At 37.3% G+C, this 16,570-nt stretch overlaps 2 protein-coding genes across 5 annotated transcripts in view; both read left to right on the top strand.

The window, feature by feature from the left end:
• LOC131692076 (tetratricopeptide repeat protein 39B-like) overlaps positions 1–13,735 on the top strand; it is a 53,954-nt gene extending 40,219 nt beyond the window's left edge. For both annotated transcript variants that reach the window (XM_058978930.1, XM_058978929.1), the window contains 7 exons: positions 11,369–11,476; positions 11,557–11,898; positions 11,954–12,119; positions 12,177–12,505; positions 12,573–13,079; positions 13,140–13,280; positions 13,339–13,735. In XM_058978930.1, coding sequence (XP_058834913.1) covers positions 11,369–11,476; positions 11,557–11,898; positions 11,954–12,119; positions 12,177–12,505; positions 12,573–13,079; positions 13,140–13,280; positions 13,339–13,450 — 1,705 coding nt within the window. In that variant the 3' untranslated portion in view covers positions 13,451–13,735. The remainder of the gene's footprint in view (positions 1–11,368; positions 11,477–11,556; positions 11,899–11,953; positions 12,120–12,176; positions 12,506–12,572; positions 13,080–13,139; positions 13,281–13,338) is intronic.
• Positions 13,736–14,200: 465 nt separating this feature from the next.
• LOC131692064 (cholesterol transporter ABCA5-like) overlaps positions 14,201–16,570 on the top strand; it is a 31,706-nt gene continuing 29,336 nt past the window's right edge. Inside the window, exons 1-2 of one of the 3 annotated variants that reach the window (XM_058978916.1) lie at positions 14,201–14,479; positions 14,927–15,306. In XM_058978916.1, coding sequence (XP_058834899.1) covers positions 15,022–15,306 — 285 coding nt within the window. In that variant the 5' untranslated portion in view covers positions 14,201–14,479; positions 14,927–15,021. Of the gene's footprint in view, positions 14,480–14,897; positions 15,307–16,570 lie in introns of all 3 variants that reach the window. The other 2 variants (XM_058978914.1, XM_058978915.1) reach the window with 2 other exon arrangements.

The raw sequence follows: 16,570 nt of genomic DNA, 5'->3' as shown, positions 1-16,570 counted from the left end.
AAACTTTAAGCGGGCACTGTTAAGTTGGTCAAATGCAACAAATAGGTTTTACCTGCTTTAATAGAAGTTTAATAATAATCAAATTGATTTATGATAAAGAATGCTTGCAGTTAAAATAAACTGTAACCATTGACTAAAAAGGACGTTGTAGCCCGGGCCCCGGGGACGATTTCACAATTCCCATATATTGAAATCACAAATTTGGTGGTACTGCTCTGGTAAATTACCATAGCTAACATGTGATATATTATACCAAACTGCCTTGCAGGAATGGTTTTACATTTCCTGGAAAAGAAATGTATAGAATTCGCTTTTGATACAAAATTAGAAATTTTGGTTAAGTACGACGGGCAAGGTTGTTTGAAACTGTCACCATTAAGTTTTTTGTTTCCCTATGAGTTAGCGACCAATTTATTCTACATTTCGTTTAATATATCGACAATTTGTAAGTTTCTCTAAACATTGCATATTCGACGTTCAATAATAGCAAATAAAAATGCGGATTTTACTCGCCAGTAATTCGTTTCGCCATAGGCAGATATAACTCAACGCGTATGGTGCTACTTCAGATTCGAATGATTCTACTATTCTAGGATGAGCCTAGGGTGCCTAAAATTAAAAATCTTCGAGATCTCTGGTGGATTCTCCATATTAGCAAGTTGGGTTCGGATCGGGTTTCTCAAATTAAAAATTTTCGGGTTCGGGTCAGGTTCGGGTTTTCAAACTTTAAAATTCTCGGGGTCGGGTCGGGTTCGGGTTTTACAAAATTTTCATTCTCGGGTACGGGTCGGGTCCAGGTTTTCTTATTTTAAAATTTTCGGGCTCGGGTCGGGTGCGGGTTTTTCAAATTTTATAATTTCGGGCTCGGGTCGGGTTCGGGTTTTTCAATTTTCAAGCTCTCGGGTTCGGGTTCGAAAAAAATGAAACCCGACCATCTCTAATGAGCACATCTATGGAAAATATCAAATATATTATTAAATGTAGAGTGTATGTAAGGACAGCTGTCATGATTATCTGTTATATTCCAAACGGACCAACGACCTCTCAAAATACATGGATTTGACTCGTTTGGAATGACACTGACAAATAATCATTGTTCCAATTTTGACAGTGTCTTCACTCTCCTTATATGCACTCAGATTAAATGGATACAGATAGGTTACTTGCATAAAAGCACCCGGTCAGTGCAGTGGCGTAGCCAGGGGGGGGGGGTTTGGGGGTTAAACCCCCCCCCCCCCAAACCAAAATTAATTGGATTGAAAAAAAAATTGATACTGACGAATTTAATTTAATATTCCACAAAATATTTTTGGAAAAATATTCTCTGATCACTACATTGAGAACTGTGTTTAAAGCGTCATGAGAACTTTTGGAAAATTGTGGGAAGGGGATCTTGTAACTTATCTCTTAGCCAAAATCCCATAGTTGTCAAATTACTTCAATGTAAAATAAAATAATTGTCTGAATTATTATGAGCTCATTTTTGGAAAGATGCTTCAAAATATGAATTAAAGACAATTTTTCGAATGGGAATCCAAATTTGAATAGGTTGATTGCATATAAAACATAAGCTTGTTTTATCGAAAATTTGCATACATTTCAACATTTGCTGAAAATGTATTTTTTTAGATTGTGTAGAGCTTAGACAACAATTCAATATGGTTGACAACAAAAATAACATTTCTGAAACTAGTTGAAAGCTGATGTAATTTTGTCTCTAGTAGGTCAGGATCGGTTTTATGAGCATTGGATTTTTGTTGTATTATCAACTATATGAATAGCCTCTTAGCAGGATGCAATGAATGGCGTACTAAAATTTGGTGTACTACGTACTGCAAGTTGTGAGGTTGACTAATGAAGAAAAGTAAAATTAATGCTCGATAAATTTTTAACAGTCACGATCACATTCATTCGAAACTGCCAAATTTCGATGTTAACATTGAAGAATTTCAAAACGTAAAACTGTTCATCTGCTGATAGAATAATTTGACGGTTAATCCTCCTAGAAGTAATTATAGAGAAGAATTACTCTTCAAGCAAATTTGGGTCGAGACTTAATGTCTCCAGCAAAGTTTTCGAAAGTGCTATTTCAAACAACTTTGCCAAAGACATAAATATCCCACATATTCAGAGTATCGAAATATATTAGTAGAAAACCTTTACAACAAGCTATTCTGAAATTACTGTATTTGATAAATCTCTTCTGTGGTAATTAAATAATAAATTCACATTGCGTTCAAGGTGCCTTTGAAGCTTACAAAAAAATAAGGGAACTGGATTTAAAACAAATAATTCCCAGATATTAAAAGGACTCAAAAACACAAAGAGTGATTCCATTTTCAGGAGCTAGCTTCAATTCGGCGCTAGCTTAGTCCGCCCACCAAGTTAGTGTCGGATTCTGATGATATGAAGTCGAAACGCAAGTTTCAGTTCCATCCATCCATAATTTAGTTATAGGTTTTGTGTTCTCAACTCGCAATGATTGTTTCAAACAATTTTATCCGTAGCGCAGAAAAAAATAGTTTTCACCTAAATTTCTCTTCACTAAAGGAAATATAGCATGCCCAGTCCATTTAAATCCTTATATGTTGAATTCATGTAGCCTTCATATTTTCAACAAAATTGTTTGAAATGACATTATCAAAAACTTTGCTGAAGGCACCATGTCTCTTAATATTTTTGAAAAATTAATTCACCATAATTACCTCTATGAGAATTTATCACCAAAATTTCTATATCAAAGCAGGCGCTGTTTTATGTTGATAACTTCCCGAAGTTGTCAAACCTTCAAAGTCAGGGATTATTATATTAGGTGATCTTGAACGTTGAAATTTTTTTAGATCATTTATCCCACTTTAAAAGATCGCAATTTTTGACTACATTGACATATTATACAAGAAAATAATCTATAGAGGTTTGAAAACTGTTCCATGTTGATCCTTCTTGTTTGTAGACTGGAATGACGTCTGTTAGACTACTTATGTTTTTGAGTTTTCAATAATTTATCAAACTCATTAAATTTTAAGATTTTTTCAAAAAATTTGCGACTTTCATCAAAACCCCCTCCAAACCAAATTTCTGGCTACGCCACTGGGTCAGTGAAAGATGAATTGTACACACACACAAATATTTTTACTCAATAGTCCAATCCACGATTTCAACTTCCCGGCCGTTTTGACGTTTGCTGCGAGTGGAATGACAGCTGTTGTTTTTGCTTGTTGGGTACATTTTACACTGCAACCAACGTTTTGTTCGATTGTTTACATTTGGTTAATACGATTTGTAATCTTATTAAATGCGACAATCTGCTGGTTTGCACTGAATATCAAGTCAACGAAGAGTAGCTTTGGTTAGAGTTTTTATTTAGAGCATTTTGTTATTTGTGGGTGAAATCAATATTACGGTTCTTGGTACCTCTTTGTCCTCCGATGTGTAAAATCTAACAATAGCTAACCAGAAGCTTATTTATCGATTGATACATCATGGTACATCAATAAAACAAAAGTTATTAGAAACATTGATTCATACTATGTTGTATTTCGACTATGCGAGCTATCAACATCCGTGACGACTGACTTGTTGACTTTTTAATGAACTTTCGTCGTATACTGGCAATATAATAAAAAACGTAGTTTGGATAGCTACAATAAAACTTAAACTGGTTTGTACATACAGTCGAAGACATGATAGTAGAGGAAAATAGGTGGTTGTGGGAAAAGTAAGTTTAACCAATAAAATAGTTTCACTTGCTAGTTCTATAGTTATAGAAAACATTCGAAAATTATTTGTTGAAGCGATCTATTCAATGCGGATGAACGAGAAAATGTCCCGACCTCACACTGCCATGGTGTTGCTTGCTCCCATTTGAATGCCATAATCTGCTCCTTGGCAAATTTGCATGCACAGTCGACGGACAGACGGATTTGAAAAAAAAAAATAGTTATAAATGTCACTTATCGTTCAATGGGTTCAAAGTTCAATGGCACCCGGTGATCGGAATCCTGAGTGGGTCTTGTATGGTTTTCAGCTACATTGCAACAATGTAAACCTTAGGGTTAAAATGGTTTGACTTGATGCGAGACTGAACATTTTGGAAGATAGTGTCTCCGGAAAGTTGTGTCCAGTAAGTCAAGGTTTTCTGGATAGTGAAAAGAGAACCTCTGAATTTCCCTACCAGCTGGCAATAAACCTTTCATGTATTTTCTTGAGGATTTATCCCAGTTTCGGAGTTGTCTGTTGCATTTGAGCTGGATGCCATACTGCATCCATTTAGGATTCCGAATCAAATTCCGAATGGTTTGATCTGGAGCTTCATAGTATTTCCCAGTAATTTATACCGAAAAATGAACCTGGTTCTAAATAGTATTCCGACACCAGCGACACTGGAGCCGGAGTGCGAGTTAGAAACAGGTAGGATTCCGGCTAAACTTTATTGGGTTGTTATCGAAACGTACTTGCTACACTTATGGGATTTTCGATTGATTGACACTGGTGTAATGGAGTGCACTGGTTTTGCACTTTCTAGCAGAAGTGCTAGAAAGTGCAAAACCAGTGCACTCCTCTACACCGGTTCACATCAACCAAAAATCCCATTAGAAGTCTTCGACGCTTTATTGCGATGGCAATGTTCAAAGAATAAAAAATACCTAAAATACAAGCCAAACATACAATCAAATCAACGGCATTAATTCCATCTCCAAGAGTCGACATGTATTGTTCCTTTAAGAGAAGTAAATTTGAATTTCAGAACACCAATTATTCACGTGAGCTCTAAGCGACGTGATTCATTTACCTCTTTCAATATTTAACGGATTTAATTTAGTCCCTTTACTAAGGAAGTAATTTCTTTAGATGTGATTATATTGGGGATATCAAATCCTTTGTCAGCAAGAACTATATCAGCTGCATTCGAGAAAATCGGACTTTTTTGATGATGAACTGATCAGAGCATCGTCCCGTATAAGCAATAGATAAACACAAGCATTCTATTTGCTGCCGGGCCGATTAGAAATTTTTTAGTTTGCATAAGTTTGTAAGCGCTTTGATGATCTTTAGCTTTAGGATTCGACCGTCTCTCTGTACTAATTTCGAAAATGCTAATAATAAATAACTTTCTATCCTCAAACTGTTATTTGAACGATCGTGGCGTATGCTTATCGATTGCATCTTTTGATACGATTTCGATTGCATACTTTAAGCACTCGTACATTGCGAATACTGTTCGGTAAAAATACTTCGAAATTGTTGTAGCTCACACGGAGTAATATTCATCAAATGAAATGTTACTTAGAAGATTTTGCAATATCATTACGAAGACTTCATTCTTTGTCATTACACAGTAAGGTTTGGCTACTTTCTACAAAATTGTAAATACGTTGAATATTTGCTAATACCAGTCATTTTTCAGCCAATAAACCGTCGTTTTAATTATCGTAGTATCGTTTCTAGAAAGTCAGCACGTTGTTGCAACCGTGCCAATTGCAAACGATATCGTTGTTTTAATAATCGATACTCGCGATTTTAATTGGAATGGACTCGGAATGATCCGTTTTTGAATGCTCTACATTTGGTGTTTCATCTGAAATGAAAACAAATCTTGTTAAACATACTCAGATTCTTGCCAGAGAATAATTACTCAAAAATAGTGACTAAATAAACTAAGGTCCGATTTCTTTACCCACGCATTATTTTTAAAAGTTCTGTGTGGGTGAAGAAATCGGCACTAAATCAGTTACTTTTCATATTTCCAATGTAAGGATATACTAGAAATTTTCATACAGGTACAACTATTTACATGAAGAAGAAAAGCGCCCGGATGCAGTTGACCGCATTGGGAATCTGTCTGAGCTAATTTTTTGATAATTTGGTGGAGAGTTGCGATTTTCATGCATCACGATGTACCTTTTTTCTAGTTCGATGATTTTTTCAGATTTTCGAAAAAGCCCCTAGCAGAATAATAATGTGTACTGCTCTTAGAGCTGGCATGTATTGCATTATCGTGAAATCCGCTTTTTTCTATCGCTACAATCTTCTACACGAAGATTGTACATTTTCATGTTTTCAGGGACATTGTTGCTCTCAGAATCCAAACAGCTTATGTGAGAGTACCCAATCGATGTGTATCACAGTTCCGCTGCTTTACCTACAGCAGGAATTAACACAAACGAACTTCCAACGTCTTTTCAGTCGACTTACAGTTACCTACTACACATTCATGTGTCTTTTTAAATAAAAATCACAACTATCCAAATACAGTTTGGTAATCAAAAGCAGTGATTGTCAATTTTCAAACAAAAATAAACACAACACAAGAAGAAGAAAAACATCGAACACAGTTCCACCCGCAGCTACTGTCAAAGTTAAAACTGATGACGTCATCGTGGATTAGACTATCTGAGTAACTGAGTAGACTCCAGAGATGCCAGATCTGCAGACAAGTCTGCAAATTCGCAGACTTTTAATTTAAGCTGCAGATTTTTTCGATGACGCAGATATTTGCAGATTTTTCCGTTTGGTTGCAGATATTTGCAGATTTTTTAGTTTGGTTGCAGATATTTGCAGATTTTTGAATATAAAGGCTTTTGGTTACACTAGCTTGCCTCACATTTGTTGTTCTTCCCAGACTTTTAAAATTATTATTGCAGACATTTGAAAAAGATACCTGGCATCTCTGGTAGACTCTCATAAAGTTCAAAATTTACCACATTTTATTGTAAAGAGCATATTACTTTAATTTTATGTATAGGATGAGAAAAAAATATTCGTAATATTGTTCAGGGTAGTGGTAAAATTTGATAGGTGTTATAATGTAACGATTGAGACTTTGTGTGTTTTAAATAAATGCAGAAAATTTCACATGAATCAGTTAACGTTTAATGTTACAATAAAGCAAAATCCATTGAGAAAAGTTCAGGGCCACCCAGGAAGAGACATATAAAGAACAGCCCGGACCAAAAAATATTTTGTTGAAAGGTCTAAACAGCCTATCCGAAAAATGGCAAAGTCTTTAAAAATCGACCCAAAATCGATTTTTTCGCGAGAAGTTAGGGTTACACTTCTACAAATTTTTACAGAACTACCTACATGAATCGATTGACGATTTTATTGAATGAGTTTGATAGTGGACGCCATCGCACGATTTTATTTACCGATGAGAATTTCACAGTCGAACAATCGCACAACCATCCAAATGATCGCCAGAATCTGCCAAAAAGTACTCCTAATCGTATGAATGTGTCTAGATCACACCATCCAAATGTGACAGATCACACCATTTGCTTTGGGCAGGTATTACGGATGCCGATAAAACTCCCTTACTATTTATCGAGTGAGGATTAAAAATCAACCAGTTTGTGTACCAGCATCTTCGGAGGAACATTATCGTTCATTGTGCTCTGTTGCAAACTTCTTCCGAGATTTTTGACGTAAGACTCTCCTGATTTAAATCCGATGGACTACTCCGCCTGGTTCATCATTTAGTACACAAACTGTACTAATCCACCTACATCGCTTAATCGTCTGAAAGCCAGCCTGACAAAAGACTGGGATACACGATCTGTTCAGGAACTGACGTGCACCGTCGCCATTTTCTCTAAGCGTTTGAAGGCCTGTGTAAAAGTCATAAATGTAAATATGTAATACTATGTTAGTGCACCTACATCTTTCATCAGTATAATGTTGTCACGGTGTTCCTAAAATTGTTATTAACAAAAAATGACCATAAATTTGTCATACGGCATTCGAAAGATACAGTATCCAAGCATCTTCTCAGTGAATTTCAAAATGATCCATCGAGTGATTCGAGAGAAATTGCAATTTGAAGTTTTATGACACGTTTCATAAGGCTACCAGCAAACACCCACGGGTTTGGTCCTATCTCTACAAACAAAAAAAAAATTCTCTACTGATTTAGTACATGGCATTCGAAAGATATAGTAATCAAGTATATCCCCTGCAAGTTTGAAAATATTTCATTGACGGAATCGAAATTTATAACGGTTTGGATGTGGTATGCGGTCATAGATGGGTTTTCTACTGGACTTCAAGCGTGAATCCATGTTTGTCCATTGACTATTTAGATCGTTTATACGTGTCGCGGTTTTTAAAGGAAAACCTGACCATTTAATTACATAAATATAATGTACTAAAGGCGTTATTTATATGGTGCACTGAAAAAATATGAAAATAGGGTTGTCTAAGAAACGTTAAATATAATGTGAAAACTAAAAAAATGAATAAAAGTTGGAATGTTTACTTCAAAAGGCCATATCTCAATGGTTTGTTGATCGATTCTAATTTTTTTTTCATTATTGAACAGGTAAACGTTTCATTGTTAATTTACATTAAGAAGAATATAAAACAGAGTCATCTACATCAATAAATAGGCGATATAGTTGATCTCAACGATATGTATTATCATTAATTAGTAAATATTTTTGTTTTAAAAATAGCTGCCTATCCATTTTTATATACTAGTTGATTGCAATTGCTGTATAAACATCTGACTGTCAAATTCTCATGATAAGTTCAATTCGACAATAAAACTGACAATAGTTAGAGATATGAGCATATGAACTTGTACTAATAACATCCCCTTTGACCAGTTTTAACATCTGTCAACCCAACCAGAGATTGTACAAAATTTCCAACAAAAACCGTATCATAACATAAATTGATCTGAATCAGCAAATACCTTCATATTTTTTAAATTTGTGGTTTTATTTTTCCATCATTTGTAGTTTGAGTTCGTTGCATTCAACTATTGTAACGTTTGGTAGACAATCCTATTTTCATAATTTTTCAGTGTACCATATAAATAACACCTTTTGTACATTATATTTATGTAATTAAATGGTCAGGTTTTCCTTTAAAAACCGCGACACGTATAAACGATCTAAATAGTCAATGGACAAACATGGATTTACGCTTGAGGTCCAGTAGAAAACCCATCTATGACCGCATACCACATCCAAACCGTTATAAATTTCGATTCCGTCAATGAAATATTTTCAAACTTGCAGGGGTGAAATATTTTCAAACTTGCACTTGATTACTATATCTTTCGAATGCCATGTACTAAATAAGTAGACAATTTTTTTTTTGTAGAGATAGGACCAAACCCGTGGGTGTTTGCTGGTAGCCTTATGAAACGTGTCATAAAACTTCAAATTGCAATTTCTCTCGAATCCCTCGATGTATCATTTTGAAATTCACTGAGTAGATGCTTGGATACTGTATCTTTCGAATGCCGTATGACAAATTTATGGTCATTTTTTTGTTAATAACGGTTTTAGGAACACCGTGCGCTGTTCCTTACACAGGCAATAAAATTAAGGGTCAACTGAGAGCATACACACTCAACTGCATCTTCTTAACTCGGCAAATAATTTAGCTGAAATATATCGGTAATACCAAAAATAGCTGATATTTCAGAATTTTCTGAACATTTCCGAAAATCGTTATTTGACTTTACTGAACGATCGTCATCTAAAGTGTTTTAACGAGAATCCGGAAACTAAAATACCGAGAGCAACAGCAATTTTGTCAAGAACCGAGGTCAGCATGCCTCATTGCCGTAAAACGGTATACTGGTTGTCATTCTGAACATCAACATCATTAGGATCCGCCATATTATTTTTTCGTTTCACACCCACACGCAACATAAGTGTTCTTGAAAGTGTTTTTGAAAATTAACGTTTCAAGATGTACTGTGTTATACAGTATTTGGAAATCGAGGAGGAGTCGGTAAAGAGTCGCATACTCCAGTTATTGAGTAAGTAAACATATCAATACTTTCATAATTTTTAGACATCCCGGGAAACTGACGGTTGTAAAGGTAGCATAACCCCGTCAGAGAGAGGAGAGAGACCCGAGAGCGGCGGAAATTGCTTCATATCGTGGTCTCAGTTCAACGTCGATGTTGGCGATGATTTGATAGAGGCCTATTACAAATATTTGTAAGCTTTTAATAAAAAATAATTAACAGTAGAAATAAAAAGTGCTCGATGTTGTTTTTTAAATCCCGAAAGTCGAAAGATTTCATAGAAAAACAATCAATAGCCGAATGTTCGGTAAACATTTTCTTTTTAGATTTACCGTAAATGTCAGTTAAAATTAAACTGAGCCTTCGGCAAAGTTTGACAGTTCTGAGTAAAATCAAATTACCGAGATTTCAGTTAGTTATAAGTGAGTTTTCATTTACCAAAACTATTGCTGAACAGTCGGCTGTTCGATTCTCCGCATTTTGTTTTGCTGACTTCGGTGAAAAAAATTAAGTGTGTAGAAACGCGGCCGTCTTTGAACACGAAAAAACACTGTACTCAAGTCATTGTTTGAATACTACTGATTGATTTTCGTGAAGATGTGGCTGTTTGGAAAAATTGCTTTCTTCACTTTCAAAGATGGTCACTTTTCGAGGCTTTCTTAGTTGAATCATAAACATTAATTTTTCCTCATTCCGTATAGCATGAGACTGGAACTATGCTACCGATAACGTTGTTTATCAAACAAGTTCAAGATCAATCTTTTTGGCATATCAATTAACATTGTACGTCGAGAATTTAAACATGTGTCATACAACCGCAACAATAGCGGAAACTCGAAAGCACGATAATGAATTTGGCATGCCGCGATTACACGAATAAGCGGTTCATTGAATTTGCCATATATACCTATATAGGCAATAACGTGACTAACGGGACATTATACACATAGGTGCCCATTTAATCACCATTTTTATGATGAGTTTTTGGAAATGTGAAATAAAATTCGAATTAACGAGTATCCAGATTTTCACTAGTCATAATGGCGGTCGATTTTGTCTGTTTCGAAATATTCAAACAGTCTCTAGTTTGACAATTGTTGTTAAACGTCAGTATGACTGCAACAATATTCCAGCATTTGAAATTTTGTTCTCAGATCAAAAAAAAATATTATATATATTGTATTATATATGTATTTCTAAGAGAATTTTGAATTCCTTTATTTAAAAAGTTGGGACAATAAATAGGGTCTTCATTAATCGAATTTAAATACTTGAAAATTCACAATTTCTTTGTAGTAGCATTCTGATTCTCCCTAAATCGAACTTTCGAATATGAGAGCAGATCGCAAACTTTTTTTATTAAGCAGAAAGAAGATTCAAAGCACACTTTTTAATCATTATCCGAGCACTCGCTTTGAAATTCGGTACACAATTCTACGAAGAATGCGAGAATTGAATTCGGTCAATTCTTATAAGTCTGCTCCTGGAAGAAACATTTTCACTAGATTGACATTTCCTGTTTATTCTGGTTTTTCCAACGATGCACCTCACACCCACATAAAGCCAGTAATTGATTTCCGTTTTTCTTCCTTGTATGCTCTACAGGCCCTCCTGTTCCATGGATCTGGATGCAGCCCTGCAGGAAGCGAAGTTGGCGGTCAATTTGTTCTTTAACAACAAATTTACCGAGGCGGAAGCGCTAATGAAACCATGGTTCGTTCGATCCCATTACGATGATGATGGTGCTATAGAAAAATAATGCACTACTCCTAATGCAAACTTTTTCGTTGCAGGGCCAAGTCGAGCATGTACCACTCGGTGGGGCACTCTGTGTTCGCCTACCTGGAGGCAATGTTAACGTTCGAACAGCAGCACATTTCGGCGGCATCCGACGCACTGAAGCAGTGCCTGGGCGTATGCAATCGATACCGGAAGAAGAACACGCTCACCGAAACGATTGGCAAAACTTTCAAGAAAATAAACTACGATCAGTACACGGAGGTGGAGGCCCATGCTGAGCTGTGCACGGCTGAAGCCATGCTACTGAAAGCGATGCTAACCTTCATCGAGGACGAGACGCTGACGAGTCTGATAAAGGGCGGAATGAAAATCAGAAATTGTTTCGCTATGTACAAGTAGGTGTTCGATTGTGGTTTTTCTTCTGTTAACTAACGATAAATTAATCCGCAGAGAGTGCAACAACATACTGACACAACGAAACTGGAAATCAGAAAGTTCAAAAGTTCATTTCGAGAGTGGAGTTCGAATGGGCTTGGGTACATTTAACTTAATGATCTCGCTGCTTCCGGGTAGAGTTATTAAATTGTTAGAATTTATCGGATTCTCGGGGAATAAGGTATGCATTGTTGGAGTAAGTTTTTAAAAATAAACATTAATATCTATCTCTTTGCAGCAATCTGGAATGCAAGACTTGATAGCGGGCTCCCAGAGTCTGGGAATCCGTCAGGTGCTCTGCGTTATGACACTTTTAGGCTACAACCTTATTGTTTGTTACGTGCTCAGTCACAAGGAAGGCGATTTAAAATACTGTGATGAGCTGCTTTCGAAGCAGCTAAAGATTTATCCTGACGGCGTATGGTTTCTGTTCTTCAAGGGCCGTCTGGAGTTCATGAAGGGAAATCTGGACGATGCGCTAGCGTGGTACAAAATGTCATGGAAATCGCAAAACGTCTGGCCTCAGTTTCACCATCTGTGCTTTTGGGAGCTACTGTGGGTGAACTGGTAATTAAACTTTTTTTCGATGACACAATCACAGTATGGACGTCAATTGTTGTGCTTTTCGTTGCAGTTTGCGGTTGGACTGGCGCGAATCGCTGCTTTTTGCCACGTACCTGGTTGAGCACAGCAAGTGGTCACGTACCATCTACACATATCAAAAGGCATCCATCATGTGCATGATTAAACGGACTGATCTTACGTCAACCGAGCTGCGGACGTTGGACGGTCTGATGAAAGAAGTGCCAAAGTATAAGCAACGAATCGCTGGCAAATCACTTCCGATGGAAAAGTTTGCCTGCAAAAAGACTGAACGCTTTTTTGCGCAACAGTCATTCCTTTACGTTCCTGCGTTGGAGCTGATGTATGTCTGGAACTTGTTCAAAATTCTCGGAAAACATTTTCAACTGGCCGACGGAGTTTATCGGATAGTGGAAGAAAATTTGAACGAACTAGAACAACGCCAGCAGAAGCGCATTCACAGTTCGCTGACTCCGTTCGATGTCGACAACAAGGCATTGTTGTTGCTGCTGAAGGGAGCCTGCTTGCGACAAATGGACAGTCCTTTACAAGCCTTGAAGTATCGTTTGACAGCTTTTTCCTATATAAGTGTCTCATAACCATTATATTTGTTTTACAGATGCTTGGAAACGGTAGTAGCAATGTTCAAAGATCTCAAAGAAGACTTATACTTGGTACCATACGCTATCGTAGAAATTGCTCTCATTTACGTTGACCAAGGAAAAAAGGAGCAAGCAATTCTTGCCTTGGAAGATGCTAAGTATGGAGAATCTAAACATGATAACCAGTATACCATAAAACCCATTTTTTCTTTGTAGGAAAAACTACAGTGGATACTCTTTGGAATCACGACTTCACTTCCGCATCCACACGGCGCTGATCGAACTGAAAGGGAAAAGTTACGAAAACATTCCGGCTGGTAACGACTAATAATCACTTCGTGGAGTGTAAGCCAGGGTCTAGTCTACATTTTATTGTTGAAGTACATACTTAAGTCTGTTTTGATTGTTTTTGACGGATTCGCCGGTGCGGGTGATCCTTCAGGTTACGCAAGCATTTAATGGATTGAGTTGCTTTGAAGGCATACTTGAGTGGCACCTCTTGAAGGACCTGTGAAGGGTTCTCACCGTGTCGAATCGGAAGCCGCTCTCTGGGACTACGCCCATATCAGGATAAGATAGTAATAAAATAAAATGCACCATGTGAATGTTGAAAGCGGCTAGCGATTGATTGGTTTGAGAAAATTCCATAAAGCTTTCGTGCTGAGGCGAGCTTTTTATAGCATAGCGGGAGGCATGCGCAAAACAGCTATACTGTCAAGCTACCTGATGCGTCTAAGGCGAAATAAAATCGCGAAATTGGCAAACATTATGTATTTAATATGTTTCTCTGGTATCAGTGCGGCGGTTCTCCCCGAGAAAAAGTGATATTCGCACTAAAACAACATTTATGTGGTAAAACAATGCCGGTTGCAAGTCGCGCACCGGTTTGCTCTGCATGTTGACAGCAGTTCTAGGAGCGTCGCTTCGCTAACTATGACAACGTCCCGTCAAGCATCGTCTTGACAACGGACGCCACGCCGCGTTTTCTTTGCACACATATACGGCCGAGGGGTGGCGTGGTTTGTAACTGGGGTGGAAAATTCGCGGAACACTTTATGGCACATCGTATCTCGGCCCCATTCAGCTGCCACAAGCGCCGCTTGATGGTTCATCAGTGCCTGATGCGCAAGGGTCAGTGGCGGTGTGTGAAAAAGTTTTGAAGCGAAAATGTATTCCTGAGAGAAGTCGTCCGCAAGCGTTTGGATTTTTTCAACTAATTCAACAACTAACGAACCCAAAAACCAGTGTGCGAATGTGGGGAGCGGTTGGTTTTTGTCTGTGAGCTAGAGGATTATTGCTAAACGCTGTGATTGTAGTGCAAACTACTAAAAGTTGGCATTCCGTATCAGCAAAAAAGGTATCAACTGTTACACCACATAGAAGCTTGAAAAGTATCGCAGATTGTGAAGCCGAGACAAAATGATGTCTAATTTATGTAAGAGCGGTTATTGTGCGTTCGCTTTTGTACTGTATTTGCATTTTTGGTTCGACTATATGGCTTCTAACTAGAAAATCAAGAAAATTTTGACATTTTGCGAAAAATCGATAATTTTTTCCATCCCCTTCGTTAGTACTGGGGTGAGAATTTTCTAGCGTATCACTGTATGCGTAAGGAAAATTTTTATAGCATCGAGCTTTGCCTGTGTAAGTTATTGTGTAAGTGTTAGTGCAAAAACGTAAACAACAGCACGTGGCTTTGTTTTGAATCGGAAGCCGGTGGTTGCAATCTGCGATAGTAGTAGTGAAATATTTTTTACGGTTTTGTTTTGATTCAGTCTGCATATTTTCTTGCAGGCCGGATAAGGTGAAAGACCCGGCGTTCGATACATCTGAGCACAGCTTTTAGCGGATACGTAGTTTTCGATCTAAGATACAGGGAATCTCACAAATCGCAGCATCATGGGAAAGGAACTGCTGAACAATAGTTCTTTCTATCAACAGTTGAGAGCAACGCTGGTTCGCAATTTCAAGCTGAAAATAAGAGATTCTAGAAAAACGATCGCCGAAGTGTTCCTACCACTATACACACTCGGTACGTTGATAGTACTGAAGATATTGATACCCAATCCCAATTTTCCCGCCATAACGGAACCACGTGGAGCGGCCTCGCTTTTTGAGCATTTTCAGCACCACAAAGCCCACACCATCGCGGTTCTACCGCAGCCAAATTCGTCTACTACCGTGGTAAGTATAATCCTGTCCCATTCGGACGCAAGCTTATTTTTGCTGAAAGTCTGATCGATTGCGCATATTTTTACCACGCCGTTTATAGACTCAGACAAATAATATTATTTTATAAAATGGATGAATTTTTTAATGTGAAAAGTATCAATTTAAAAACAAGTAGTTTAACTTTAATAATCATAGATTACAATGTTCTTTGACAAATATGTTCGTTGTTATTTCTATTCTCTACCTGAAAAATTATCGAACTTTTCTCTTAATGCACAACATTAGTGGTCACTGATCGAGCAGCTTTAAGCCAAATTTACGCCTTTCTGATCCGATTCAGTGACGATTCAGTACCGTGCACGGACACCACGTCTTCTCCGGCTTCTCAAATTTCGTTTAATTGGGTCATAAGGCCGTATGCTGTTTTTAGTTTAATTCCGATGCAGCTGAAGTTGAAGATACGTAATCGAACTTTTTCTTTTTGTTTTTTGTACGCAAAATAACAAATAAAGAATAATTTCATGGAATTGAAATATTACGACCACACCTTCCTTTGAACTACCTTAAGGTTGCACAGAGAATGCGCAAAATTCGCAAACGAATAAAGCAGTTTTTTTCCACACCGTATATCAGATCTTCATAAAAATCAATCAGTGTATGTAGAATGTATTTTATCTCACCGAAACGAACTATTCGACGAACTTACTTCCCTACTCAGCAAAAGGAAAACTTAACTGACTGGATTTCGGATAATCAACTTCACTTGTCGATGGTTATCTGTCAAAAGAGACCTGCTCTATGTATTTCGTTGTATTTATGTTGCAGGGCTCGACTTATCGAGCCATGCACGCTAATTACTTGTCACCCTTAATTGGGTTTATATGTTCGATTTCGAACATTACACATTTAAGTTTGTTTAACCTCTTGGAGGTATATTAATATCGAAAGCGTTACATAACAGCTCTTCCCTCTTAAAATCTTAATATAAAAAATATCGAAAAGAATTGACATTGACCAATTCTATTTAATTCGAAACTTTATAATCTATCATAAATAAAATTTTTATCCTTCTTCCTTAATTTAATCCGTTTCGATCGCCTAATGGGCGGTGAGACAAATTCACTTTTTCTCTTATTGCCCCTTCTTATTTCTTCATCCGGGAAACCTCGGAAGTCTTCCTCTTCTTCTTCTCCCTCGTCGATCTCGGCCGCCGTCCCTGGCATTTGCACAGGGAAATGTACGTTCGGCCGCATAACTGGGTCCGCATTAACGGCCC

Source organism: Topomyia yanbarensis, chromosome 3 (genome assembly GCF_030247195.1).
Source record: "Topomyia yanbarensis strain Yona2022 chromosome 3, ASM3024719v1, whole genome shotgun sequence".
NCBI lineage: Eukaryota > Metazoa > Arthropoda > Insecta > Diptera > Culicidae > Topomyia > Topomyia yanbarensis.
The sequence above is the reverse complement of the archived record's forward strand: the minus strand, read 5'-3'. Positions and strand labels throughout refer to the sequence as shown.